Source organism: Nicotiana sylvestris, chromosome 3 (genome assembly GCF_000393655.2).
Source record: "Nicotiana sylvestris chromosome 3, ASM39365v2, whole genome shotgun sequence".
In the NCBI taxonomy this organism is placed as follows: domain Eukaryota; kingdom Viridiplantae; phylum Streptophyta; class Magnoliopsida; order Solanales; family Solanaceae; genus Nicotiana; species Nicotiana sylvestris.
The window spans coordinates 196,583,951-196,611,196 of NC_091059.1; the positions used below are offsets into that span (position 1 = coordinate 196,583,951).

The 27,246-nt window shown below is 38.5% G+C and overlaps 1 protein-coding gene across 2 annotated transcripts; it reads right to left on the reverse strand.

Moving 5' to 3' along the window:
- Positions 1–671: 671 nt before the first annotated feature.
- LOC104219220 (protein NRT1/ PTR FAMILY 1.1-like) lies at positions 672–24,048 on the reverse strand. 2 transcript variants are annotated; one of them, XM_070168647.1, is made up of 3 exons: positions 23,716–24,048; positions 23,401–23,618; positions 672–1,034 (listed from the first exon to the last, which is right to left on the reverse strand). In XM_070168647.1, exons 1-3 carry the CDS (start codon positions 23,876–23,878, stop codon positions 996–998), a joined length of 420 nt encoding a protein of 139 aa, XP_070024748.1. In that variant the 5' UTR covers positions 23,879–24,048; the 3' UTR covers positions 672–995. The 2 variants fall into 2 exon arrangements, with proteins under 2 accessions (XP_070024748.1, XP_070024749.1); XM_070168648.1 differs by lacking the exon at positions 672–1,034 and adding an exon at positions 8,080–8,399.
- Between the last annotated feature and the right edge of the window lie 3,198 nt (positions 24,049–27,246).

Sequence of the window (27,246 nt, forward strand, 5' to 3'; positions counted from 1 at the left end):
ATTATCACTTATTTTTATAGAATTGCAACGTCGTGAAAATGCATCTCGAACCACGTCACAATCAATGCGCCCGTGATCGTCAACACATTTTGACTTCGTTGAGATTTGGATTTGGGTCACATCAATGTGCACCCGAATTTAAGAATATGATTTAATTAAGCCGCGCCTAAAGAGTCTAACGCGTTATTATTTTTTGAGAAGGCCATGAGATTCACTAAACGGCCTAGCCTGAATTCTAAATATTATGATTAGTTGTTGAGGGCCCCGCAATTTGCATTTTTTATTTAGCGAGGCTCGTCTCATTATTTTAGAAGAGGATATCCTAAAGTGACTACATTTCTATTATTTTGTTTCCAGAAATAGAAGAAAGAAAGATGTATGCTAATCGAAGTATATGCTTTGGCCTAAACCGGACTCCTATCAATTTCTGATTAATTACTTATAAAGTGAAAAGACGTCATACCTTACGAAAATGCTTTGGTTGAACAAAGAAATTACATATGAGATTGATGAAATGCAATACTTAATCCGACAACATCCTTAGGTCGAATCTAAATCAAATTGCTTAAACAGGATTAATAGAGTTCCTTATTAAAAGATGTTACTGATGATGTTCAAAACTAGTCCTATAAATTGCCTAAAGAAATCGAAACTGGATGATTCAAAACTGTATTATATTTGGCTAGATTTAACAGCCATTTGCCCCTACCTATTCAAACATGCTAAAAGAATGAGTTTAAGTTTAACAATTGTATAAATAGTGTCACATTCCATGGATCGTATTTACATCCTGTATGCTAACTAAACGAATCAAATACCGCAGTTTCAGATTAACATAAACTTTACTTAAGTACAAACTTACCAATGTATTCTCTATTAGCTATAAACTAAAATTTACACAACTTAACAACATTTATGAAGAGGCAGTCAGTAAATAACAGGTGATTGTAACTCCTTCAAATCTTTCTATTCATGCTTTTCAATGTTACAATCAGCTACACCAATGTGAGACTCGAGATGTGTACCTGGAAATACTGAAAATGCAAAGGAGAAGAGGAAGAAGACAGGGAAATCAGTAGCAGCAAGAAATGGAATTAGCAGTAGCAGCAGGACACAGAATAGCAGCAGCAACAGGAAATAGAATAGCAGCAGCAACAACTCACGAAACAATTGGAGTGGGATCAAGACCCCAACTAGACCAAGTTCCCGAGTAAAACAACAACAACCAAGCAGACTCAGTTGGGATTTGAGAGGAATCAGTGTTTCACAAACAGGTCAAGATTTAGTGAAATCAAAACAGCAAATCAAAAATTGTAATTTCTAATTCTGCCTGTCTGTGTTATCAAAGAGAATTCTTTTCCAGTTTTCTGTCTTTCAGAACTTAGTTCTCCAAAATGTCCAGTTCCCTCTCTCTGATGGAAGTTCTTCCTTTTATAAGCCTAAGGTCTGCCCTTTAACAGCCTGTTCATCAATCAACCAAACACCCTCCCATGTGCTCTCTTTTTTTTTTCCAGTTTCCACTCAAACTTTTAAGTATATAAACCCCCATGATATTCCCTGGCAGACTTACCTTTTAAGTGAGGATTAATATTTCTAAACTAAAGCAGGATATAGGCAGCAGAGTATAATCTGACAGCATATGCTGTCAAACTATTTTAAATGTAACAAAGGCCTTTATGCACATGTTGTGCACAAGTGCACATGCCCTCCAATTCTGATTGTAACTAAACAAAACCAATCCTTTTATATTTCTGATTCAGTTTAACAACTATAAGTAGCTAAATTCAATTCCTAACTGATTCATACTTTGATTCAAACAAAGTTGCAGCAGGCAACAGGTTCAATTGTTAACATTTGAACTACTGAAATTCATTGACGACATTTGTCGACTCGACTATATTAGTTATAACACATACAACCAAAATCAGACATTTAACAGTATAGGACACATGATTCGAATTGTATTGACTAAGCAGAATTGTACCCGAGGAATCAGTTAATCAGTTCAATTTTGAAATTCAACCAATTGCACAACAAATACATACATACACATTATCAGAACAAGTAGAAGAATAAACTCAATCAAACAACAAAGGTTCAGGCAAGGTGGACAGGACACAGTTGATAAAACTCAAAACACAGATTTCACGAAACATGAACAGCCTTTAGAACAATCACATGGACTAAAACAAATAAAGAAAAGAAAGCAAAACTCACCTTAAAATCCGAAAAATCAAAAGACCCTAGCTTGGACTCGAACAGACCTTTCTTAAGGCTGAACGGACTTTAATCGAAGTGTTTCTCAGATGAGAAACACTTCGATTAAGGTCCATTAGACCTTAATCTCTTCGGCTTGAACAAGACACGGACCATCGACGAGGAACCCTATGGTTCCAAAAATCAGATCTGGGATTCATGCTTCCCTGGTCAGATTCGGACCAAACCAAGCATGGTTTGGTCACGAGGGGGGTCTGGGGAGTGTCTGGTGTGAAACTGGGGTCAAACGGTGTAAGTCAGGTTCCGACTCGAATCTTCAAATGAAGATTCGAGAAGGTGGGAAGGGATTCGAGCTACGTGGTTAACAGATCCAAGTTCAGGATGGCAAGGGGGTTCTATGGTGTTAAGGGGAAGGTCACCGACGTTCATGCTGCCGGGTTTCTGGTGAAGGGAGATGGGGGCGGATAGGGTTTGAAGGGGAATGGTCTGTGAAGACGAAGGCCGGGGTATTGGATAAGGGGGGCAGGGTATGGTTGGAAGATTATATATGGGATGGGTGGGTTGATCTCGGCCGTTGGATGAGGTAAGATGGAAGGCCCAGATCTTTCATCTGATGGGGAAACGGTGTCGTTTCATCCTAAAGGGGTTTGGGTCGGTCCGGGTGGAAACGGGTCGGGTTCCTCAGTGGGTTATGGGGAATTGATCTTGGTCGTTGATCAATTTGAGATCAACGGCCCAGATCAGACTGGATTAACACGGCGTCGTTTGGACGCTCTGGGTGTTAGCTGGTGTGGACCGGGTTTCACAGGGGTTTTGGGCTGAGTTTGTTTGGGCCAATTTGTTTAAAATTGGCCCAAGTCCGAAAAGATTTTTTTTTTCTTCTTTATTTTAAAAACAAAACCTAAGTAAATCAAATTAAAATTAAATAAACACTTAATACAATTATTTGCACACACCTTAAAATATTTTAAAACAGGTAAAATCAAGCAAAAACAAAATCACGGACAAAGATGCCTATTTATGATTTTCTATTTAACAACCGGATTACGGTTCAAATTATGCATGACACATACATTTTTTGTATTTTGTTTTAATAAAATAAAATGGGCAAAAAATCGTAAATAATTAACAAAGTGCCATGTAAAAATCCAAAAATTGTACAGCAGGACCAATTGTTATTATTTTTTATTTCTTTTGGAGCGATTGTCGCGCGAAACAAAAATCACGTGCTCACAGCTGCCCCTCTTTGTTCGGAAACACGAAGAGTTTTCGTGCAAAGATAAAGTGAGCGTGTATGAGCGATTTTTGCCTATGGACTACTCCGTGTGAAGCATGTTTTTGAAAGATCTGACCGAATCTTGCTTCAAAGATTTCCTACATATCCTGGGCTAAACAGGAATCAGGTCAATGTAGTTCGGGAAAATTTTGGTAGCTGGGACTACCATGGGATTGCAATGCTTGCTGTTACTGCTGTTGCTGTTGTCACTGCTGCGTCACTGACCGCCTTATTACAACCAAAGGAAAATTGGAACTGAACTAACTACTTATATGCATGTCAACTGCGAGTTACAAGATTCCTATCTATGATTCTTTTGCGACTTGATCTTGGGTCTTAGCTGATTGTGCTTGGAGACTTTGATCCGAATCTTGATGCTTGCGAGTTGCGGCGACTTGTTCAATCTTTGGGATACTGAGTAAAATGCGACTGGCAGAGTTCAGGACCTTAGTCAAATGTTGGAGTCGATCCGCCTTCCATTCACTCTGATATCTCGGGATATCTTCTTTTTTGTCTTTTTCTTCTTTGATTCTGAGTTGAGACTCATCTCGTGGGTCATTTCGATCCGTGTACCTCATAACTCTTAAGGATGCTTCCCAACGACTTCTCTTAGGCTGCTGCATGAATTGACTATGGGTCCGAACAACAAAGGCTATATCTAGTCTGGTTAATGTCAAGTACAACAGTTTCCCAATAAGTCTCTGATATTTCCCTTTGTTTTCCAATGCATCATCATCTTGCACCCCTGTAATGTCATCTAGTTCTTTGTTAGTAAACTTCTGGTTGTATTCAAGTGGAGTCCAAGTAGTCTTTGCAGCACTCAATCCCAATTCACCAATTAACGCTAAGGCATATTTCTTCTGGTTCATCAGAATACCTTTGGTGGATCTACTGAATTCAATTCCTGGAAAGTATTTTAACTCTCCAAGATCCTCATTTTGAATGTTTTGTTCAGCTGTTCCTTAGTGGCTTCTATCAGCTTCAGACTATTCCTAGTTATCAGCATGTCATCCACATAAACCAGAATGACAACAATGTTGTTATCCTGTTTCTGAGTAAACAAGGAATGATCCAGACTGCTTTGAGTAAACCCCTGAGCCATTAAAGCTTCAGTCAACTTGACATTCCATTGCCTTCTTGCTTGCTTCAATCCATAAAAGGGATTTGACAAGCCTACATACAAGATGCTCCCTCTTGCTTGCAAAGCCCTCAGGTAATTGCATATATATATTTCATCATGAAGATCCCCTAGTAAAAAAAGCATTGTACACATCCATCTGATGGATGTGACAACCTTCTGCTGCAGCGATAGAAACCACTGATCTCACAGTTGCTATTTTAACCACTGGTGAGAATGTTTTAGTGTAATCAAGACCTTCCTGTGGGTTGTAGCCTCTGGCAACCAATTGTGCTTTAAATCTCTCTATATCACCATTGGCTTTATACTTCACCTTTGAATACCATTTGCAACCAATGGGAATCTTTCCTTTAGGTAATGGTACTAATTCCTATGTTTTGTTCTCCTCCAAGGCTGAAATTTCAGTCTTCATAGACTCTACCCATCTGGGGTCTGCAAAAGCTTCTTTGAAGGATCTTGGTTCAGCTACAGAAGTAAGGGTAGTGAGGAAATATTTGTAGGCAGGACTGGTGTTAGTATAGTTAGCTGAATTCTGAATAGGATATGATATATGTGAAGCACAATTTGTAACTGGTGTGACAAAATCCTTTAAGCAACCCGAAGTCTTTTTTGTTCGAACTGACTTTCTTAATTCTACTAACTCAGTCGATGGCATGGCATCTGAAAAGAAAATTTCCTCATGTGCAGATTCACTCACAGGTAAATCTTCCATTACTGCTTCTGTATCTGGTTCAGGAACAGGTGGAATATCTGTAGTGGTAGGTATATCTGCTTCATGATCAACTCCAGCTGATGGCACTGGTGAAGTAACATTCTCCAATTGATAAATCTCTAGATCATCTATAACAGCTTCTCCTTCTATGTTATCCATAGCAGGATCAGACAATATAGGACAATTAAAACCACCATCAGAAAACAGTGGTAAAGGTCGACATTTCTTGAACTTGAAGGGAAATAGAGTTTCTCTAAAGCTAACATCTCGGTTGATGAAGAAGGTGTGAGAAGCTAAATCATACAAGACATATCCTTTAGTAAATTCTGAATATCCCAGCATGATAGCTGCAATTCCTCTAGCAACAAATTTATCATGGTTGTTCAGCTTCTTTGCAAAACATAAGCACCCTATTATCGTCAGATGCTGCAGATTAGGTCTCATTTTGTGAAAAACTTCATAAGGTGACTTCCCTTGTAATGCAACAGATGGCATTCTGTTTATCAAGTAAACTGCTGCTATGACATAATGCCCCCAAAATTTTAAGGGAATTGCTCCCTGGCTATCTCCAGAATATGTTTGTGCTTTCTTTCAGCCACCCCATTTTGCTGCGGGGTGTGCATACAAGTTCTTTGATATATGATTCCCAAAATCTGAAAGATTTGAGAACAATTTGCATTAACAAACTCTCCACTATTGTCTGATCTAATCATTTTCACAGATTTCCCAAATTGTGTTTGTATCATTTTGAAGTTCCTTAAAATCATAACTATATCTATCTATACTATATTAAAAGTACGAAGGCCCTTAGTAAAATGTCGTTCGCCTTTTTTACCCTTTAAAAATAGAGCTCACACTAAGACAAAATAGTCATTTTATTATTTTTTCTAAAATTTAGGAATCTAAAATCAACTAAAATTATTGTTATTAATTATTTCCTTATATAAACAATGTAAAAAATTCTAATATTTAGGACTTTAAAAAAATATAATTTAGTACTTACATAGGTGTGCAAGCGTTTACATATTTAAGGAAAATTACTAACGAAGCATTAAAATACTAAACTTCTTTTTGAAAACTTTGAGCAAATAAAATTTATTTCCTTAAGACTATAAGAACATAATATAGTTACGTAATATTTGACAAGTCAGTATATTATTTTATTCTATTTGATCTATTAAAGCAAATGCACAACTTATATATCGAAGTTATGTAAAGGCATTAGAATACCTTTGCAAAATATAATTATTTTCTTTATTAAGTTAGCTAAATTGGATCAATAGTCTTTATTGGGCTTTTATTTTATAACTCATCACATAGTTTAATAATTTTTGTGCAATTTTTTCAAATTATATATTTGTTAATATAAAAAACACGCACTAGATAAAATAGTCATTTAATTCTTTCCCTAATATTTAGGACCTAGAAATTCATTAATATTTGGTTATTATATCTTTCTTTATTTAAACTAGATACCTAAAATTTAGGACTCTAAAATCAATTAAAAATTTACCTTAAATAAATATTTAAAAAGTCAATTTGGAACAGTAGTACAAAATCTAGAGATGCTCGTCTGAAGTCGGTTATACATGGCAAGTGACAAATGACATCCTAATGGTACTCAATATTCACGGTAAACAAAATATTTTTTTAACATCAATAATTAATTTTTTGTTGTTGAAGAATTTACTTTATTTAGTATTTGCAATAAATTACATTAATGTGTTTTAATTATGTGGTAAATAGTGTGAGACTAAATTGAAAACTACTAAATATATAGGAAAATAATGTTTCGGTTTTTATTTTATCTTCTTCAATCAATCTAGACTATTATAAAAGCTCGAAACTTTAACGCGAAATTGATCAAATTTTTTTCATTTAATTATAAATTTTATATTTGACAAAATTATTGTTTAATTAATATTTTTTAATAGTTAGGACGTTGAAATTAACTAAAACTTTGACTATTAAATATTTTACTTATTTGAACTATATAGGAGCTCCTAATATTTAGAAATGTCATCCCAGTAAGATTACTTAAATAAATTGAGTAAGTCCATTTTTCACAAGAAGTCATAATTTTCGGATTTGTTATTTCACCCCGAACAATAATATTATAGGTGACATTAGAAGTGTTCTACTTTAAGATACCAAGAGACTAAAATTTAAAACAAATTGCACAAAAATCATACTCAGAAACTCACGATTATTTTCAGATTACTAAAATTTTAAAGATTTAAGGTTGATAATGTTAGAAATATTAGCTATTTCAAGCTATTCTCTTTTAAGAAAATATTAATAAAATATTTTTCAAAAGTGTTGTCATAGAGTTTCGTAGTTTCTCATGGTGTTGATACGTGGCTACTGATATTATCCATCACTATTGAGCTAAAGGAAGTAACAATGTTTATTAGCATGTATAATCCCTTTATCATCATAATGATCGAATTTTTATAGAAAAGATGGCGTGAGAACCCAAATCTAACGAAAGTCCAAAGATCAACATTTATCTCTTTTTTTTCTTCAGCGGTATATATATATGTATATGTGTGTGTATGTGTGTAATTTTTATAAAATTTACATTCATTGATATGAGATACACGCGCAACGCGCGTACTCTTAAACTAGTCATTTTTAAACTTGAGCAGATACAACCAAGTAATTCTAGAATGATCATCTACGATTGTTAGAAAAAAATTATTCCCATTGTAAGTTTTGACACTGTAGGGCCCCATACATCAATATGTAACAAGTGAAAAACTTCAGAAGCTCTACTTGTATTAGTACTGAATGACAATCTAACATGTCTTGCTAATGGATAGATTATACAATTTTCAATTGTTTTTCTACACTGTTCTTGAGATAGTCCCAACATTTGTTTTATTGCTCCAACTGATGCATGCCCCAACCTTCTATGCCAAAGATCAATATCTACCTTCTCCTTCACTGCAGCCAAGCCTTTATTTTCAACAGTGGTCCTTTTAGTATAAATCTGAGGAAACAGATAGAGATCACCTCTTTCTCTACCAATCCCCCTGACCTTCACTGTAAAGGTCCTGGAACATGCAAAAATTTGGAAAGAAGGTGAATGAGCATTGTAATGCTTTTGTGAGCTTAGAAACAGACAACAAATTGTACTTGAAGTCTGGTACATATAGAACATTGTCTAAAGTGTCTATGCCATTGAAGCTACATGAACCAATGTGTGTTACAGCAATTGTTCCTCCATTTTTAGGTTTGAGATCATATGGTTTGTAGCTCCTAAGTCAACAATCCAATCTTTCTTCTGTGAATCTACTAAAAAAACATTATCATTACCTGCCATATTTGTTGAGATTTCATCAATACCTGCCATGTTGGCTGATAATTCACCAGTGTTGTCCTGTTTGACCAGCTTCAGAATCTGAGAGTACTGTTTAGGGGTGAAATAAGGGCCTAGCAATTGTTCTGCACCACTGTCATTACCATGGTTTTGTCTTCCCTCCTTTGCATCATGTTTTCTACCATCTCCAGCATAGACATTATGAGCTGCAATGATATTCTGCTTCTTCTTATGCTTGAAATCAGCTGGGTACCCTATGAGTTTGTAACAACCTTCGCGAGTGTGACCTTTTAGTTTGTAGTAGTCACAACACACATTATAGTTCTTCTTAGGCTTCTGAGCAAAACCTCCCTTTGCCATCATAAGTGCTTGATAATAGGCTAGATTTATGTAATTTGGCGACTGTTTATGCCCCAGCTTGACTATGTTTGACTGTTGTAGGATAGTTAAGTGATGGTAAATTAGCTCTAATTATGAATTTCATGTTTTGCAGGAGCGAATTACGCGTGTGAGGACTTAGAACTGTAATTGGAGCTAGATTGAAGCAAGGGAAGCCCCTCGAAACTGAGTATGTGGAAAGAAGAGAGAAAGAAGGGCTGAAATGAGGACCCAGACTAGCGCGACCGCGCTAGCCCAGGAATTTGAGGCAGAATGGTAGGCCATATGCGCAGTCATTAGCGCGCCCACTAGCGCGACCGCGCTAGTCCAACTCCGAAAAAATGAATTTCAGGGGTAAACTTGGAAGTTTGGGGGCAATTCCACAAAACCTAAAAGAGGTCCAGCTCGCCTAAAAGAGGATTATCAAGATTTGGATAGCTGATTTCAAGGAAGGAGAAACAAGAGGCAAGGAGGACACTTCAACATATAGTTCTTCATTTCTCCCTTTTGTATTTTACCATTTGTGATGAATTTGGCTATTGTTATGATGAACACTAATACGAGTAGCTAAATATTTAGTCCAAGGTTTTGATGGACCCTATTGAAGGATGAACTTCTTGTTATATTAATATAGGTTGCTTGGTTTAATCTCTATTTGTGTCAACTACGTTCTTGTTGTAGTTAATTGATAGGATCCTCAATTAGTTGTGCCTATTTAGTATGCGTAACTCAGGAGAGAGTACATATTTAGGTAATTGTTAAACAACACCACTCCCAGAGTATATGAGGGATCAATAACCGAGGGTTTAAAGGCGGGATTAGGGATAAAGAAGCCTTGGGTGCAATCTAAAGTGAGCTGTAATAAACAAAGCCAGCTAGCGTAACTCGGGAGAGTGCGTCTAGTAAATTGTCGTGATTACTCGAGAGAGATTTACGGTAATAAGAGTGCTCATGATTGATAGAGGCTGTTAGGGGAATCTATGTGAAACATAACCGGAAGGGATTCCATCAATAGGGGAAATCATAACCTTAGATCCTTCTCTTAATTGTTTACAACTTAATCATAGTTAGTCTTTATTTACTTAATTGCAGTCTTTCATAGTTAGTAAAAATATCCTCAATTGTTATTCAAAATGTTTGGGAAGTTGATTACGTAGAATTAAGTGAGTCTGACAAGAGTAATTGATAGGTTAATTCCTTGTGGGTTCTACTCTAGGCGAAATACTCAGATTATATTTGCAACATCCGTTTGTCCTTTTTAATAAGACGTAGTTGGGCGTGATCAAATTTTGGCGTCGTTGTTGGGGAATTTAACGGTGATATCAATTACAATTGAAAGAAGTACAAAAATTCTTAGTGTAGTCAGTTTTCTCTATATCCAATCTATACATTGATATTTTAGCGTTTGTTGACTTGGTTGTACAGGTGCATGCCTAGAAACTTATCGAGAACTAGTGAAGTATTTGAAGCATTATCAAATCCCGAGAAAGTTTTCAAGGCCTTGAATCGGGCCAATCGGAAAAACAAACAACAACAAACAACTGAACAATTCGAACTAGACATGGGGGATCACGTAGTAAGCCCATCTGCACCAGTAGCGCCAGTGGCACCTCTTGTGCCAGAGGCTGCGCTATATGACTGGGCACAACCCACAGTAGAGAACTTGGCCACAACGATTTTAGTCACGCAGATACAGGCTGAATAGTTTCAAATCACGAACAATATGCTGCACTTGTTGCAAAATAAGGGACTATTTTTGGGGTCACAAATCGAAGATCCTCAATAGTACTTGAAGAACTTCCTGTTAATATACAAAACTCAAAGGCATCCAAACGTAACTCAGAAAGCAATCAAGCTGTTATTGTTTCCATTCTCAATGACATGAGCTGCCCAGACCTAGCTAAACTCACTCCCCATTAATTTCATAACAACTTGGGAGGAGTTAGTCAAGCAGTTTCTTAACAAGTTTTATCCACCCAACAAGACTACTCAACAAATTGATGAAATTTTGAGTTTCAAACAGAGACTAATGGAGACACTCCAAGAAACATGGGAACGATTCAAAGGAATGTTGGTTATATGTCCGTACCACGGTATGATCAGATGTTGGGGCAATGGTTCTACATGGGTTTGGCAGATGACGTGAAGGGTAATGTTGATGCTTCAGCTGGTGGAACATTTTTGAGTAAAACACGGAGAGAAAGCCAGAGTCTACTTGATAAGATGGCACAAAATTCGGGGTGGACAACCAGGAATGCACCTATCACGCCAGTAGTTTACTCAGTGCCCTTAGATCCATCCAACACTCTTGCTGAAAACATGGCCACATTAATGACACATATGAGCATACTCACCAAAAGGGTGGAAGAGTCAGGGCAGAAGCAACAGGTACACATTGTAGATACTACTAATGGAGGCTTATGCACATCTTGCATTAGTCAGCCAATTGGTAACTAGTGGAATGCAGAAAGTGATCATCATCACTACTATGAGGACATGAATTATGTGTCTAATTATGGAGGCCAGCGATAGGGTGGTCAAAATTAGGGCCAACAAAATCTTCCGTGCAGGCCAGTCCAGCCGCAACTCAATAATGAAAACATGGGAGGTATGAGACCTCACAATAATGTGGCACCTTACCAAAGGCCACAGGGATATAATATCAGAATCAATAGCAGGGGTATCATCCTCCTCAGCAGCAGCATGGTGGAAGGCAGGAAGATGGGTTTGCTAGACTCGAGGCAATGATGCAACATGTTATTGGGTCAAATGCAAAAATCAATGAAAGAGTAGATGCACATGAGTCAACTATTAAGAATATTGACGTGTAGATGGGCCAGATTTTGATGTTTTTGAATAGTCGTCCTCATGGGACACTACCTGCAGACAAGCAGATAAATCCAAAAGATCAAGGCCCAAAGCAGCTGATGGCAGTGAGTCTACATTATGGCAGAGAGTTAGACTTGGAGCAAGTGAGGATTCGAGAAAGCAGACAGGCTGAGACACTTGTACCAGTGCCTATTGAGTTAGGTAAGTCAACGAGACTAACAAAGGTGACAGTACAACCTGCCCAGGAAGAACATGACACCCAGATTGGGGCTGAGAAAGAAGCTGAGACAGCCCAGGAACGGGTAGTTGAGGTGGTAGCTAACAAAGAAAATATCCACATCATTGGAAAAAAGAGACCCCCCCGCACCATTCCCATAGAGGCTGGCCAAATATAAAAAAGAAGAGCAATACAAGAAATTCATGGAGATGCTGAAACAAATCCAAGTAAACATTCCATTGATTGATGCTTTGAAGGAGATGCCTGGTTATGCAAAAATGATGAAAGACTTGATGTCCCGAAAATTCGATTTCTAATACTTGGCCACGGTGACTTTTACGTAGACCTGTAGTGCAGTGGTGACTAAACCAATTGCTGAGAAGCTATCTGACCCAGGGAGTTTCACAATTCCATGCACCATTGGAAACTTTGCTTTCACCAAAGCACTTTGTAATTTGAGGGCTAGTATAAATCTCATGCCCCTGGCAATCTATAAGAGGTTAGGGATTGGAAGAGCTAGACCCACTTCTATGTTGTTGCAGCTGGCTGATAGGACCGTGAAAAGACCCTATGGTGTCCTGGATGATGTATTGATCCAAGTAAGGAAATTTGTGTTCCCTGTAGATTTTGTGATTCTAGATTGCAAGGTGGATGAAGAAATTCCCATAATTTTGGGAAGGTCGTTTTTAGACACCGGGAAAGCTCTCATTGATTGTGAGACTGGGGAGCTTAAGATAAGGTTGAATGATGAGGAGATAACATTCAATGTGCAGAAATTTATGAGGCGACCAAGTGAATTCGCCAATTGTTCTCTTATTGATGCCGTGGATGTAATCGTAGAGGCTGATGATGAGACGCTAACTATTGAGGACCCCCTTGCTGCATGTCTGGTTAATTTGGATGAGGTGAATGGGGAAGAACTGGCAGAATGGGTATTGGCTTTAGAGGGTAGAGGGTTTTGGGATAGAACTCTGGAATTCGAACCCCTACATTTAGAAAATAGAGAAATTCCTCCAGCCAAGCCATCCATAGAAGAACCACCAAAGCTGGAATTAAAGCCACTGCCTGACCATCTCAGGTAGGAGTTTCTAGGACCTAACTCCATATTACCTGTTATTATCTCAGCTAGTTTGTTAGATGTGCAGGCACAACAACTTTTGCAGGTGCTCAAGGAGTGTAAGACTGCCATTGGGTGGACCATGACAGACATTAAGGGGATCAACCCGGCCTATTGTATGCATAAAATTCTGCTGGAAGAGGGATACAAACCATCCAGGGATCATCAAAGAAGGCTGAACCCCAACATGAAGGAAGTGGTGAAGAAAGAAGTGATAAAGTGGTTGGAAGCGGGAATCATTTTCCCAACCTCTGATAGCAACTGGGTTAGCCCGGTGTAATGTGTGCCTAAGAAGGGTGGCATGACGGTGTAAAAAACGATAACAATGAGCTGATCTCTACAAGAACCATCACATGCTAGAGAATTTGCATGGACTACAGAAAATTAAATCTAGATACCCGGAAAGACCACTTCCCACTTCCCTTTATTGATCAGATGCTAGACAAATTGGTAGGGAGGTCTCACTTCTATTTTCTGGATGGGTACTCAGGGTACAATCAACTCTCCATTGTACCAGAGGACAGAGAGAAGACCTCTTTCACTTGCTCGTATGACATTTATGCTTTTCGGAGGATGCCCTTTGGCCTATGCAATGCACCCACCACATTCCAAAGGTGCATGATGGCCATATTCACTGATATGGTAGAAGACATAATGGAGGTATTCATGGATGATTTATCAGTAGTGGGAAACTCATTCGATGAGTGCCTTATAAATCTGACCCGTGTACTGAAACGATGTATCGAAACTAACCTGGTTCTTAATTGGGAGAAATGCCATTTCATGGTACAAGAGGGCATAGTCTTAGGACATCGGGTATCAAGTAAAGGAATCGAGGTGGATCGTGCCAAAGTTGATGTGATAGCAAAGCTACCTCCCCCACTTCAGTCAAGGCAATCAGGAGCTTCCTCCGGCATGCCGGTTTCTACCGGAGATTCATAAGAGACTTCTCAAATATTGCAAACCCTCTCTGTAAGTTGTTAGAAAAAGATCACCCTTTCTTGTTTTTTGATGATTGCAGAGTAGCATTCGAGGAGTTAAAAAAGAGGCTAGTCACATCACCCATCATTATTGCCCCCCACTGGGAGCAACCATTCGAACTTATGTATGACGCTAGTGACAATACAGTGGGGGCAGTGCTGGGACAGCGGAATGACAAGATAATGCACCCGATCTACTATGCTAGTAGAACACTGAGTGGAGCCCAACTAAACTACACTGTGACTGAAAAGGAGATACTGGCTGTGGTGTTTGCATTTGACAAGTTCAGGTCATACGTGATTGGCTCTAAGGTAATAGTATATACTGATCATGCAGCTCTCAGGTATTTGATTGAGAAGGAGTCTAAACCACGCCTGATTCGTTGGGTGCTGTTACTGTAAGGGTTCGACCACGAAATTCGTGATCGTAAGGGCACAGAAAACCAAGTCGATGATCATCTATCACGACTTGAGGGAGCTGAAAACGTAGTTGAGGTTGAGGATATTCTGGAGGCCTTTCCAGATGAGCAACTGCTCGCTATAAGTCTTGAGGAAGTGCCATGGTATGCAGACTTCGCAAATTACTTGGCAAGTGGTATAGTGCCTTATGACCTTTCCTTTGTACAAAAGAAAAAGTTTTTTACGTGACTGCCGCATATATTATTGGGATGAACCTTATCTGTTTCAAAAATGTGTTGACAATATGATCCGGAGGTGTGTCCCCGAGATAGACCAATCTTCAGTTTTGTAGGCATGTCACGCATCGGCTTATGGAGACATTTTGGAGAAGTCAAGAGGGTCGCGAAAGTGCTAGAGGCCGGATTCTATTGGCCAACAGTGTTCAACGATGCTTATCAATGAGTGAAGGGCTGTAATAAATGTCAACAAACTGGGAACATCACCTGTCGCCATGAGATGCCCATGAACCCAATTCAAGAGGTTGAAGTGTTCGATGTTTGGGGGATTGATTTCATGGGCCCCTTTGTCAGCTCCTTTGGCAATAAGTACATACTTGTTGCTGTAGATTACGTGTCCAAGTGGGTGAAAGCTGTAGCACTTCCCACCAATGATGCAAGAGTGGTGGTAAGGTTTTTGAAGAAGAACATATTCACTCGTTTTGGGACCCCAAGAGCTATTATCAGTGACGGAGGCAATCACTTCTGTAATCGAGCTTTTGAAAAGTTGCTGGAAAAGTACGATGTACGCCACAAGGTGGAAACACCATATCATCCTCAGACCAGTGGACAGGTCAAAGTGTCTAATAGAGAGATCAATAGTGTATTGACCAAGACTGTAAATGCCACAAGAACTGATTGGGCGAAAAAGCTAGATGATGCACTCTGGGCCTATAGAACTGCTTTTAAAACATCGATTGTTATGTCACCATATAAGTTGGTGTTCAGGAAGGCTTGCCACTTACCAGTGGAACTTGAAAATAGAGCTTGGTGGGCACTGAAACAGCTGAGTCTAGACATTGAGGCTACGAGCGCAACGAGAATCACAGAACTGCATGAGCTCGACGAGTTCCGATATCTGGCTTTTGAAAGCACAAAGTTGTACAAGGAAATGATGAAGAGGTTGCATGACCAGAATATTGTTGAGCGACATTTCAACCCTGGGGACATGGTATTGCTTTATAACTCAAGATTAAGGCTATTCCCGGGTAAGCTCAAGTCACGATAGTCTCACCCATTTCGAGTGGTCGAAGTATCCCCTTCAGGGGCTGTAGAGATTGCCTCAGATAAAGACTCTCATACATTTATAGTCAATGGGCAGAGATTGAAACTATATGTAGACATGAATGAACCAAAGGAAGCGTCAAAGATCCACCTGACCGAACCTCAGAGGTCGAGCGAGCCTTTTAATGTGCTTGTCTGCGTCGTGCCACGACGTTAAATCAGGCGCTGCATGGGAGGCAACCCATTGATGGTAGTATTTGTAATTTTGAGTTTAGGGAAATACTAACCAATGCAGGTGAGCTTGGGCAAGTGACAAGTCCATCGACATCGGAAAGAACATGTGAAAAATATAAAATAAATCGTTTCTAGGAGCGCGCCCGCGCTAGCGCATATGGGTAAGTATTCTACCTCAGCTCCAACAACTAGCGCGGTCATGCTACAGACCACGCATGTGACTGCGCTAGAAGCACGGCCGTGCTAGAGGCCGTGCATATAGGCAAGTGTTCTGCCTGGACTAGCGCGACCGCGCTCGTACCTCTAGAGACCGCGCTAGTCCAGCGTAACTGACGCATCTTTTTATTAACTTGCAATAAGTTTCTTTTGTTATTTTAGTATATTAGTTAGTCTAAATCCCCCCTCCTATGTAATTCCCAATTCCTCTTCATTCCCAAATCCTCCCAACACTTAACAAAAACAAACGACCCTAAAAATCCTAACCCCCCCTTCTTCAAGAACTCAATCTTCTTCATCTCCCATCTTCTTCAGATTTCCAACCCACCTTCCCCAAACTTCAAGTCACGTTCTCCCCTACTCTTTTTCAATTCTCCTCATATTCTCACTACAGGTATGTTTTCTTTGTGCCATTTTTATTATATATATATATATTTTAGATTTCGTTTTCTTTTCTTTTTGTGTTTCTTTTCGCTTCTTAGTAGAAATTTTAGCATATGTTGTAGTGATTGTGGGTGGTAAGGTTGGTGGAGTTGTAGCTTGATGTAGTTTGTGATTTTGGGAACATTGTGGTGGTTGTGGGGTGGTAACATGTTTGAAATGGGGTGTGCGTGCATAATGCCCATAAGGTATTTGTGTAAATGCCTCAGTGAATGTAATTGTGTAATTGTAACCCATTGTGCATGTGAAGTTTGAGTAACCGCATTGCGTCACAATTTTGTTTTGGGCTGTGCTAATGATGTTCCGTTTTCCAAGTACTATGGCTCTACCTAAGAAACGCCGCACCACAGCTACCTGTTTTAGCAGTCAAGCTAGATCGTCCAGGGCGTGCGGGTCAGCGCCTACTCATCCCTTCGATAGTAGCAGGTTTGTATCTACCAAGGCTCAAGACCGCTTTACGGATAAGGCCCCTAAAAAGCTGATCTCAGAAATGGGCATTGATATAGGATCGGTCCAGCTGGGCTGCCCTCATATGTATATAGAGCTGGTGAGGCGAGGGTTACAAACTTTCATCGATGAGCCGGCCGAGGGGAATGTGATGGTCGTCCGAGAGTTTTACGCCAATGTGAAAGAGCATGTCAATGGCGTGGTCACTGTGCGCCGAAAGGCGGTGGATGCCTTTGTTGAGGCTATACGGATGATGTACCAGCTGCCCCCTCCTCTAGATCCTTATGATGACTATTATGAGGGGTATGGTCGATCACACACGTAGTGGGCGAGGTTCTTTGAAACAATTTGTGTACCCGAAAAAGAGATTGTTTGGACGAAGTATGGTCGGAAGTTTCATTCCTCGTCGCTAACCTTTGAAGGGAAGTGCTGGTTGTATCTTACCAACAACCATCTAATCCCGTCCTCCAACACTACGGAGGTGAATGGCCCTCGAGCGACTCTGATTTGGTGCTTCATTAATGGTCACAACTTTGATGTGGCCAAAGTAATTCATGAGGAGATGTTCACCTATTGTCCAATAAAAAGGTATGGGTTCTTTTTTCCTTCGTTGGTTACTAAACTTTGCCGGGCGGCTCGGGTGCCAGAAAATTTGGATGTTGATGGGAGAGTGCCAAAAGACCACAAGTTCCGAGCTGACAAGGTCACTACTGGTAAGGAGCCGATGGCAGCATGTGGTGATGCTAGTGGTGATTCTGATGACTCTGAGGAAGCGGAGGCTGAGCAGGAGGATGCGGAGGCCAAGCCACAAACCCATGAGCAAATTGCAGCAGCTGCAACACAATTTGGGACTACAACACCATCTGGGGCAGCTCAGGTTACCCGGTTCACAGCTTTGGAGCAGGAGGTGGCTGGATTGCGTACCTCGGTCACTGACTTGGGTACCCATGTTGACGCGGCGACTGACAGGCAGGTGAAGTCGGAGAAAACAAATATTGGGCTAGTTGAGAGCTCTGGGTCGTGCTTGCAATTTGAACCTAGACATTGTCTCCGATCAAGAGTGATCTTTCAGGGAAGTTCCTTTACCTCACTGTTTGTTATTTTGTATGCCATGGGGACACGACTTCACTTTGAGTGTGGGGTGAGGGTTACTTCAATGTATATATGTATATGTAACAATTTGACTGATTAGTGTTTCTTCGTTTCTTCTTGATTGTTTTTGGTGTTTTGAGTAATAGTACATTAGGTACGCTTAAGGTAGGTAAGTTAACTTGAAAAAAAAAGAGGAATATGAGGACTCTTCCTGATGACGGATCTTTTAGACAGTCTTCTTGAGGGAAGTAAGTCTAAAGAAAATACCAAAAAGATTTCATATTTTTCTTGTTTTGCTTTAGGTAGTGTAGTAACTCCCCCCTGGTTTTTCTTTGAGCCACGGTTCTTTTCCAAGGGTTTATCTTGAACCAGGTGTAGTTAGTTTTTGTTTATTTTGATTTTAGTTTTTAGTTAGTATTGATGGGCTATGAGCTGAAATAGAAAGAGAAACCCTTGGCGTTGATACACCTAAACACAGTAGACACTAGAGTGTAATGCTTAGTCTCAGTAGTTGATTCTTGCTAAAGTGCCTTAAATTATATGTTTGTAACTGACTTAAATACTTAAAAGAGAGTGTCTAGATAAGCCAATCTGGAGTGAGTCATATGCCATGTGTGTATGAGTTGTACTGTATTCTATGCTTTACATTCGATGCCCAGAACTTGCCCCGTGTGTTTGCAAAGCGAAATAGTAGTTTCATTCAATCCTAGAAGTGATATAGGCATTTCTTTGTTGAGCCAGATATATAAAGTATACCCACCTAAATATAATACATCGTAGTCAACCCCGTTGAGTCTTTAAGCCTGTTTCTTTGGCAACCACATTGCAAACCCTACCCAATTATTTGAATGGACATCTGTTTGAACCCCGTTACCTCTTGTAAGCACTTGAATGGTAGTAAAATATTCAAAAGCTAAAGTGTGGGGTGGTGGTTTAGTTTTTGAGTGGAACCGATGAAATAGAGGAAAGATGCAGTTGTTTGGAAAAGTAAAAGAATAAGCACCACTAAAGAGTAAATGTAATAGTTGATAAGTGGTGATTTGATACAATTGCACCTAATGAAATGAGATGTTATAAATAAAAATCTGGTGGAATGTCTGGACTCTGGTTGACATAAGTAGGTTTTGAAGGTTAATGCGATTGTATTAAAAGTGCTTAGGGAGGTTAGTCACTATATCCAAATATATCCTACAAGTCCCCTAGTCTACATTACAACCAAGTAAAGTCCTAATTGATCTTCGACTGAATGGGCTCGATTAGTAGAGTAGTACACTACGGGCAAGCCTATGGTGCGTCTTTGTGGCATGTGAATGTTCTTTTTGATAGTGAGCGGATTTTCTTCATCGAAGTTCCTAATTGTTCTTAATATTAATATTTGCGGAACTACTCTCTTGTGTGATGTGAGGGCATGTGATTCACGAAGGAAAGGTAAGTCTTGACTGATGTATAGAGTAATTTGAGTAAGTACGAATATTTCACGGCACATGAGAGTCGATTTTTGAGGCAAAGATTGTTCACTACTAGGCGTAACTTTGATGATTTGTTCTTGGTGTGATACGTTAGGGGAAAAGACTTAGCGAAGGGACCTTTGTAGAGTGTGATGGATTGCTCGAGGACAAGCAATGATTTAAGTGTGGGGTGTTGATAATAGGCTAGATTTATGTAATTTGGCGAATGTTTATGCCCCAGCTTGACTAGGTTTAACTGTTGTAGGATAGTTAAATGATGGTAAACTGGCTCTAATTGTGAATTTCATGTTTTGCAGGAGCGAGTTACACGTGTGAGGACTTAGAACTGTAATTGGAGCTAGATTGAAGCAAGGGAAGCCCCTCGAAACTGAGTACATGGGAAGAAGAGAGAAAGAAGGGCTGAAATGAGGACCCAGACTAGTGCGACCGCGCTAGCCCAGGAATTTGAGGCAGAATGGTAGGCCATATGCGCAGTCATTAGCGCGCCCACTAGCGCGACCGCGCTAGTCCAACTCCGGAAAAATGAATTTCAGGGGTAAACTTGGAAGTTTGGGGGCAATTCCACAAAACCTAAAAGAGGTCCAGCTCGCCTAAAGGAGGATTATCAAGATTTGGATAGCTGAGTTCAAGGAAGGAGAAGCAAGAGGCAAGAAGGACACTTCAACATATAGTTCTTTATTTCTCCCTTTTGTATTTTACCATTTGTGATGAATTTGGCTATTGTTATGATGAACACTAATACGAGTAGCTAAATATTTAGTCCAAGGTTTTGATGGACCCTATTGAAGGATGAACTTCTTGTTATGTTAATATAGATTGCTTGGTTTAATCTCTATTTGTGTCAACTGCGTTCTTGTTGTAGTTAATTGATAGGATCCTCAATTAGCTGTGCCTATTTAGTATGCATAACTCAGGAGAGAGTGCATATTTAGGTAATTGTTGAACAACACCACTCCCGAAGTATATGAGGGATCAATAACCGAGGGTTTAAAGGCATGATTAGGGATACCGAAGCCTTGGGTGCAATCTAAAGTGAGCTGTAATAAACAAAGCCAGCTAGCGTAACGTGGGAGAGTGCGTCTAGTAAATTGTCGTAATTACTCAGGAGAGATTTACGATAATAAGAGTGCTCATGATTGATATAGCGATTAGGCGAATCTATGTGAAACATAACCGAAAGGGATTCCATCAATAGGGAAAATCACAACCTTAGATCCTTCTCTTAATTGTTTACAACTTAATCATAGTTAGTCTTTATTTACTTAATTGCAGTCTGTCATAGTTAGTAAAAATATCCTCAATTGTTATTCAAAACGTTTTGGAAGTTGATTACGTAGAATTAAGTGAGTCTGACAAGAGTAATTGATAGGTTAATTCCTTATGGGTTCGACTCTGGGCGAAATACTCAGATTATATTTGCAACGACCGTTTGTCCTTTTTAATAAGGCGTAGTTGGCGTGATCAGTGCTGTAATATCTGCATTATCAGTTGTAGATATAGTGTTTGTCATGTTCCTTTGGCTCTCCCTTTGAGAAATAAGTTGAAATTGAGCTAGTGCCCTGCCTATCAGTGGTAATTTCTCTGTGGATCTGAAATATCCTAGAACAATCCACCTTATCAAAACGCTCCTTCAGATCATCCTATACCGCACTAGCATTTGAGGAATACACCATGCCACTCAATAATTTTGGTGAAACACAGTTCATCAACCAAGACAATACAATCGCATTACAACACTCCCAGAGATCAACGAGATTCGTACTATAATTCTCCCTTTTGCATGTGCCGTCAATGAAACCTAGCTTATTTCAACCTAGGATTGCAATCCTCATTGCCCGACTCCACATGGAGTAATTTTCCGATCCTCTCAATTGCAACGAAATCAATATAGCTCCTGAATTATCATTTGAATTCAGGAAAGTGGATGATTGTGACCTAATTTCTCTAGTTCGGTGTTATCGAGAGTCGCCATTGTTGATCTTCCAAATTAGTTTTGAGAGAACAGAATTGAGGACGATGAGACTACATTAATGGCCGTGTGGCTCTGATACCATGTTAAAATTAGTGGATTGTGTCTGTGTAGTTAGTGAATTAAGATTGAGCATTTATCAATGGAGGTTTGGATACAGAAGAACAGAGACGAGAGAAGAAGACTTAGAGAAGAAGAGGGAAATGAACGCTTAGCTTCTCATTCCACTTGCACATGCTTATATACAATTACAATCTAAAATCCAGCTAAGTGACAGCTGTCATTCCTTAACTAACCTACTAACTCTTTTAGCAATAATTAACCACCTTGCTAACTACCTAGCTAAGTGACAACTGTCATTTCTTAACTAACCTACTAACTCTTTTAGCAATAATTAACCACCTTGCTAACTGCCTAACTACAGTATAACTAACAATTGCAACTATAGTTAGTTAACTCACGTTACTCCTATTTCATCAGTAGGCTCGCAATCTTTTCAGCTACTAATGTGGTACTTTGTTCGCACAATCAATACAATAATTAATAGGAATACTATTTAATTTAGTTCAAAAATGTCATTTGCAGTATTTTGATTCTTTTGGCCTGGGGGTGGTAAAATGTGCAATAAACTAATTCAGAATTGTGCAAGCTTGTCTTTGATTTCCTAGTGCATTTATAGGACGATCCAAAACTAGGGATATTGCATAAGAGATGAAGCTTCTTTAGACAAAAACTAAAATATTTGTAGCAGCAAATAGGATAGTAATGTCAGTAGTTTTCAAAGTAATGTCAGCAGCAAATTGGATCGTCCGACTGTGTATATTATTTTGACAGGATAATTGAATAAGAGACGTACTGCAGTAGTAGTAAGAACCAGTGGCACTTTCTTCAAGAAAATTTAATTTCATTAACTTGGAATGTCTGTGTAACGGACAAACGTTTCGCATATTCGGAAAATTTTAATTAAACACACGGTGTGGTGTCATAAATATACAGATATTTATCAAATGTAATATAGCTCGAAAAAATGACATTGTATAGTCACTAAAGATGAATATATATACATTCTGAATATTATATATAAAAATTATACAAATTTTATACATTTTTCGACTATCAAATATAAATAGTTTATGACGTAGGCTAAAAGTGATAATAGCCCAAATAGCTCTCATCAATTTGACCTCCCAGGCCCGCACTGCCCTCCATTTATCAGGAAAACAAAGCAAAGATTTTCCAATTAAGGCTAAACCAAAAGGAAGGAATAAGGGTCTTAAACGAAGAGATAAACTATTAAAGACAGGCGGATTCAGGATTTGATTTATGGGTTCAGTCTTATAGATTGCCAGCAATGAATTTATTATATTTTAAAATTATAGGTTCATATTTATTACTATAATTTTAGTGTATCTTTACAAATAAATTTTGTGTAACGATTAGAGTATTGGTTTAGTTGAACGTCGTAGTGTATCGTGGGATTCGCCGAACGATGTAACCTAGTAGTCAATGAGGTGTATGAAGAACATTGAGATCTCAGGTTCAAATCTTAGTGGAGACAAAAATATTAGATTATTTCTTCTCATGTGTCGACGCAAATCGAAACATTAATAAATGATATAGTACTAATTCGAAAACATTGATAAATGATAGTAGTAAATGATACTTACCAGTAAACTGAAGATGCAACCGAGGCCAATGGTAACGAAACGACCCAGATATGAATCAGCAACAAAAGCACCAATTAAAGGCAAGAAATTAGTAGCTGCTGACCAGAAAAATAGTAAATTTTGAGCAGTAGTGATCCCCATCCTGTAATCTTTCATGAGATACTTGGTCATATTGGGTAAAAGCCCATAGCTTGCAGTGCTCTCCAATGCCTCATTTGCTGTTAAAAGAAGCCCAAAATTAACTAAATCTATACCCAGAAACAAAGAAGTAAAACAAAAAAAGATGACCAGAATTTGGTTGGAAATGAATAGTACCGATAATAAAAGGCATAGTTATAATGCCACCCTTTTTTCTTCTATTAATTGGAACATTTAAAGAAATATCATGTGGATATTTTTGCTGCTGCTGATGATGATCTTCCATTTTAATAATTGTTTGATGTAAAGGAATCAGCTCTTTCATCTCCCGCTGCTCCATATCTTCCACAATTACTTAAGATTAAGCTGCTGATGAGGAAAGTAATTAAACTCAAAGCAAAAGGAAATTGTGAATTCAAGTAATTGGATATATCTAAAATCAGACAACTGAAGGTTGCATACAGTTACTTTTTTGCAAATACAACAAAAGCCATGACTATCTTCCTTTTCCCTCTCTCTAGTCTCCCTCAATCATATATTTATAGGCATATAAAAGTTACCGATTAGAATAATTTCGCCTTCTGTAGGAGTTTATGGTCCAAAAAAGCAGCTTCTGCCCTCTGTATGTTACGTAGCATTTATTTTGTTTTTTTAACCTCCGGTACCTATACTGTGGTCCTATTAAATTTAGTTTTCCCCATAATATATTGGTAGTGTTTCGTAACAAAGGACGACTTCATATCTAAGATTCAAACTTGAAATCTCTAATTAAAAATGAAGGAGTACTTATCGCTCTATCATAAACCTTGTTGGTGGTACGTTAGAGGTGACAGTGGACTTGAAAACGGAATGATGTGATGTCTTTAATAAATTTAGATTTGCGTCGGAAAGTCTCACATTTAAGAGTAAAACGTTCCTTAATTAAGACAATTTCATATTCAAAATTCAAATCTAAAATCTCTAATTAAGAATGAACGAGTATTAATCATACTATCACAACCTTGGTGAAATGGAAACTCTTTGACTCATGAGCTCAGCTTCCACCCTTAAGTAATCATATTAGAAAATTATATATATATATATATATATATATATATATATATAAATTCCTATTATAAATATCTGTTTTGATAATTGACGGTTTAGAAAGATATTAAAAAACTATTTATTATTTTTTGGGAAACTTATTTTTAATAACTTCATTAGGAGAGTGTTATTTAAGTAAATATTTAAGGAGAAACTAAGAATAATTATACGGATACTTATATAACATCAACATCGTACTCAGTGTTTTAAAAGGCGTTTTCGGGACGAGGCGCATTAAAAATGCCCCGAGGCGATGGTGTGGGACGAAAGTCTCAAGAGGCGTATGCTATGCTCGGGCGTTTGAGGCGCGTTTTTGTACTGAGGCATAAGCTCCAGAGACCTTTTCAAACTAAAACAAAATTTGTTGACTAAGTCCTTCATATAATACCCAAATTCTCAAAAGTCAGCTTGTAATTACTCAAAAATTTTAAAAAGGAACTGAAGTGTATTAAATTTAAAAGTCAAGACCTTTTTATCGATTGAAGCCCTAATTTATGGTCTTTCCCAATTCTTTATCTTATCCGCTAGTTTGCTAATATCTCCCAAAAACAAAGAATATTCAATTTCTTTTTACAAATATAAAGAGAACTCCATTCTCGTTCATAGTAACAAGTTCAAAGTTCAAATTGCAGGTTACTCATCCTTTTTGTTCCTCCATGTAGAAAACTTTATTCTTTTAGACTCAAGTTACTTGTGCTTGTAAGTAATGTATAATAAATTGTTTTGACTAGTTTTTTGTGGGGATGGAGTATGTGTATATATATATTTCACACATTTATAGTTTTCTTTAATTTCTATGCAATTTTACATGTTTATAAATATTTACAGTAATTATATTATTTTATAAAGTATTACTCCCTCTGTTCCAGTTTATGTGAACCTATTTCCATTTTGGTCTGTCCCAAAAACAATGATCGCTTTCTAAATTTGGTAACAATTTAGCTTAAACTTACAATTCTGCCCTTAATGAGAAGCTTTTATAACCACACAAATACTCTGGGGCCTTTTTTGACTTGTTTAGGACCACAAATTCTAAAAGTCTTCATTTTTTCTTAAACTCTGTGCCCAGTCAAACAGGTTCACATAAATTGGAACGGAGAGAGTAAAAATTAAATACCCATGGGGCTTACGCCCCATGCCTCGGGACTTATGCCTTGCTGAGGCATATTATCACGACCTGGATTTTTCACCCTCGGGAGTCGTGATGGCGCCTACTAGTGAGAGCTAGGCAAGCCGACAATTATAAATTTTATTATCCTTTTTCCTTATCTTTTAACAATTTCACTATTTAACATCCGATCAACAGCGAAATAAAAAAATGCGGAAGACGAAATTCAATAATTTAACTAAATACTAGTACGAAATCTAAAATACAACTCCACCCAGATCTGGTGTCACAATGTCACAGACCATCTATGAATACTACAAATAGGGTCTGAACAAAGAAAAATATAAGTCTATCTCTGAAATAAATAAGAACAGAATGGAAAGGATAAAAGGGGACGTTAAGGCCTGCAGACGTCTGGAGGACTACCTTGGGTCTCCGCTGGACTGAAGGTAGCAACCTCGCTATGGTCCAAAAGCTCCAGTACCGGGATCTCCATACAGCGAAGAGTGTAGTATCAGCACAACCGACCCCATGTGCTAGTAAGTGTTGAGCCTAACCTAGGCGAAGTAGTGACGAGGCTAGGACAAGACAACCAAATAAACCTGTGCAGTTAAATCATATACGACAAATAATGATAATAGAAACTAGTTGTTAAAGATGGGAAGGGGGAACATGCTGCGGGGAATATAAGTACTAACAGAATTTCAGTAGAGAAGCACCAAGAACACCATAATTTCATATCAGCAAGAATAAGGAAAACAGTAAAAAGTGCACGGCATCACCCTTAGTGCTTTTACTCTCGTTATTACCATAAGAATCAATATTCACTATTATTCTTTCTTGTTGTGGCATTCAACCCGATCCCAATCATTTAATACTGTTGCGGCGTGCAACCCGATCCCAATCACATAATGATGTTACGGCGTGCAACCCGACCCCACCTGTCTACCCTTATTACTCCTTGTTGCGGCGTGCAACCCGATCCCATATAATATTGTTGCGGGCTGCAACCCGATCCCAATATACAAATCAATACCAATCACAAAAGAATCCCGACAAGGGAACAATAGTATAACGACAATATCCCGACAAGGAAAAAATAATATCATAAGCGATAACATCCCTGTAAGGGAAACAATATCATAAACAATAACATCCTGACAAGGGAATCAACAATATATCTCACCTCGTTTCCACAATCACTTCACGACATAAGTCTCAACTTGAGCCAATGCTCAACAATGGTCAATTACCAAGAATACTTTCATAAGCCTTGTTCAACATTTATAATCATCATATTAAGCATGGACAATACATAACAGATTCACCACAATCATAGTATAAGACTCACAGGCATGCTTGACACCAACGTATAGATACTCGTCACCACACCTATACGTCGTACTCAATGTGAGCACGTGATTTTTGTATTACACGACAATCACTCCAAAAGAAACAAAAAATAGCGATCGGTCTTGCTGTACAATTTTCGGATCTTTCACGTGGCATTTTGT

Bases quoted from the DNA above. Each gene is read 5' to 3' on its own strand.
- LOC104219220 (XM_070168647.1), bottom strand. From the start codon at position 23,878: ATGGAGCAGCGGGAGATGAAAGAGCTGATTCCTTTACATCAAACAATT. The intron at 23,619-23,715 runs GTACTATTCATT...TTCTTTTAACAG, and splicing joins AACTATGCCTTTTATTATCG to CAAATGAGGCATTGGAGAGC. The intron at 1,035-23,400 runs GTAAGTATCATT...TTGCATTTTCAG, and splicing joins GTTGCATCTTCAGTTTACTG to TATTTCCAGGTACACATCTC.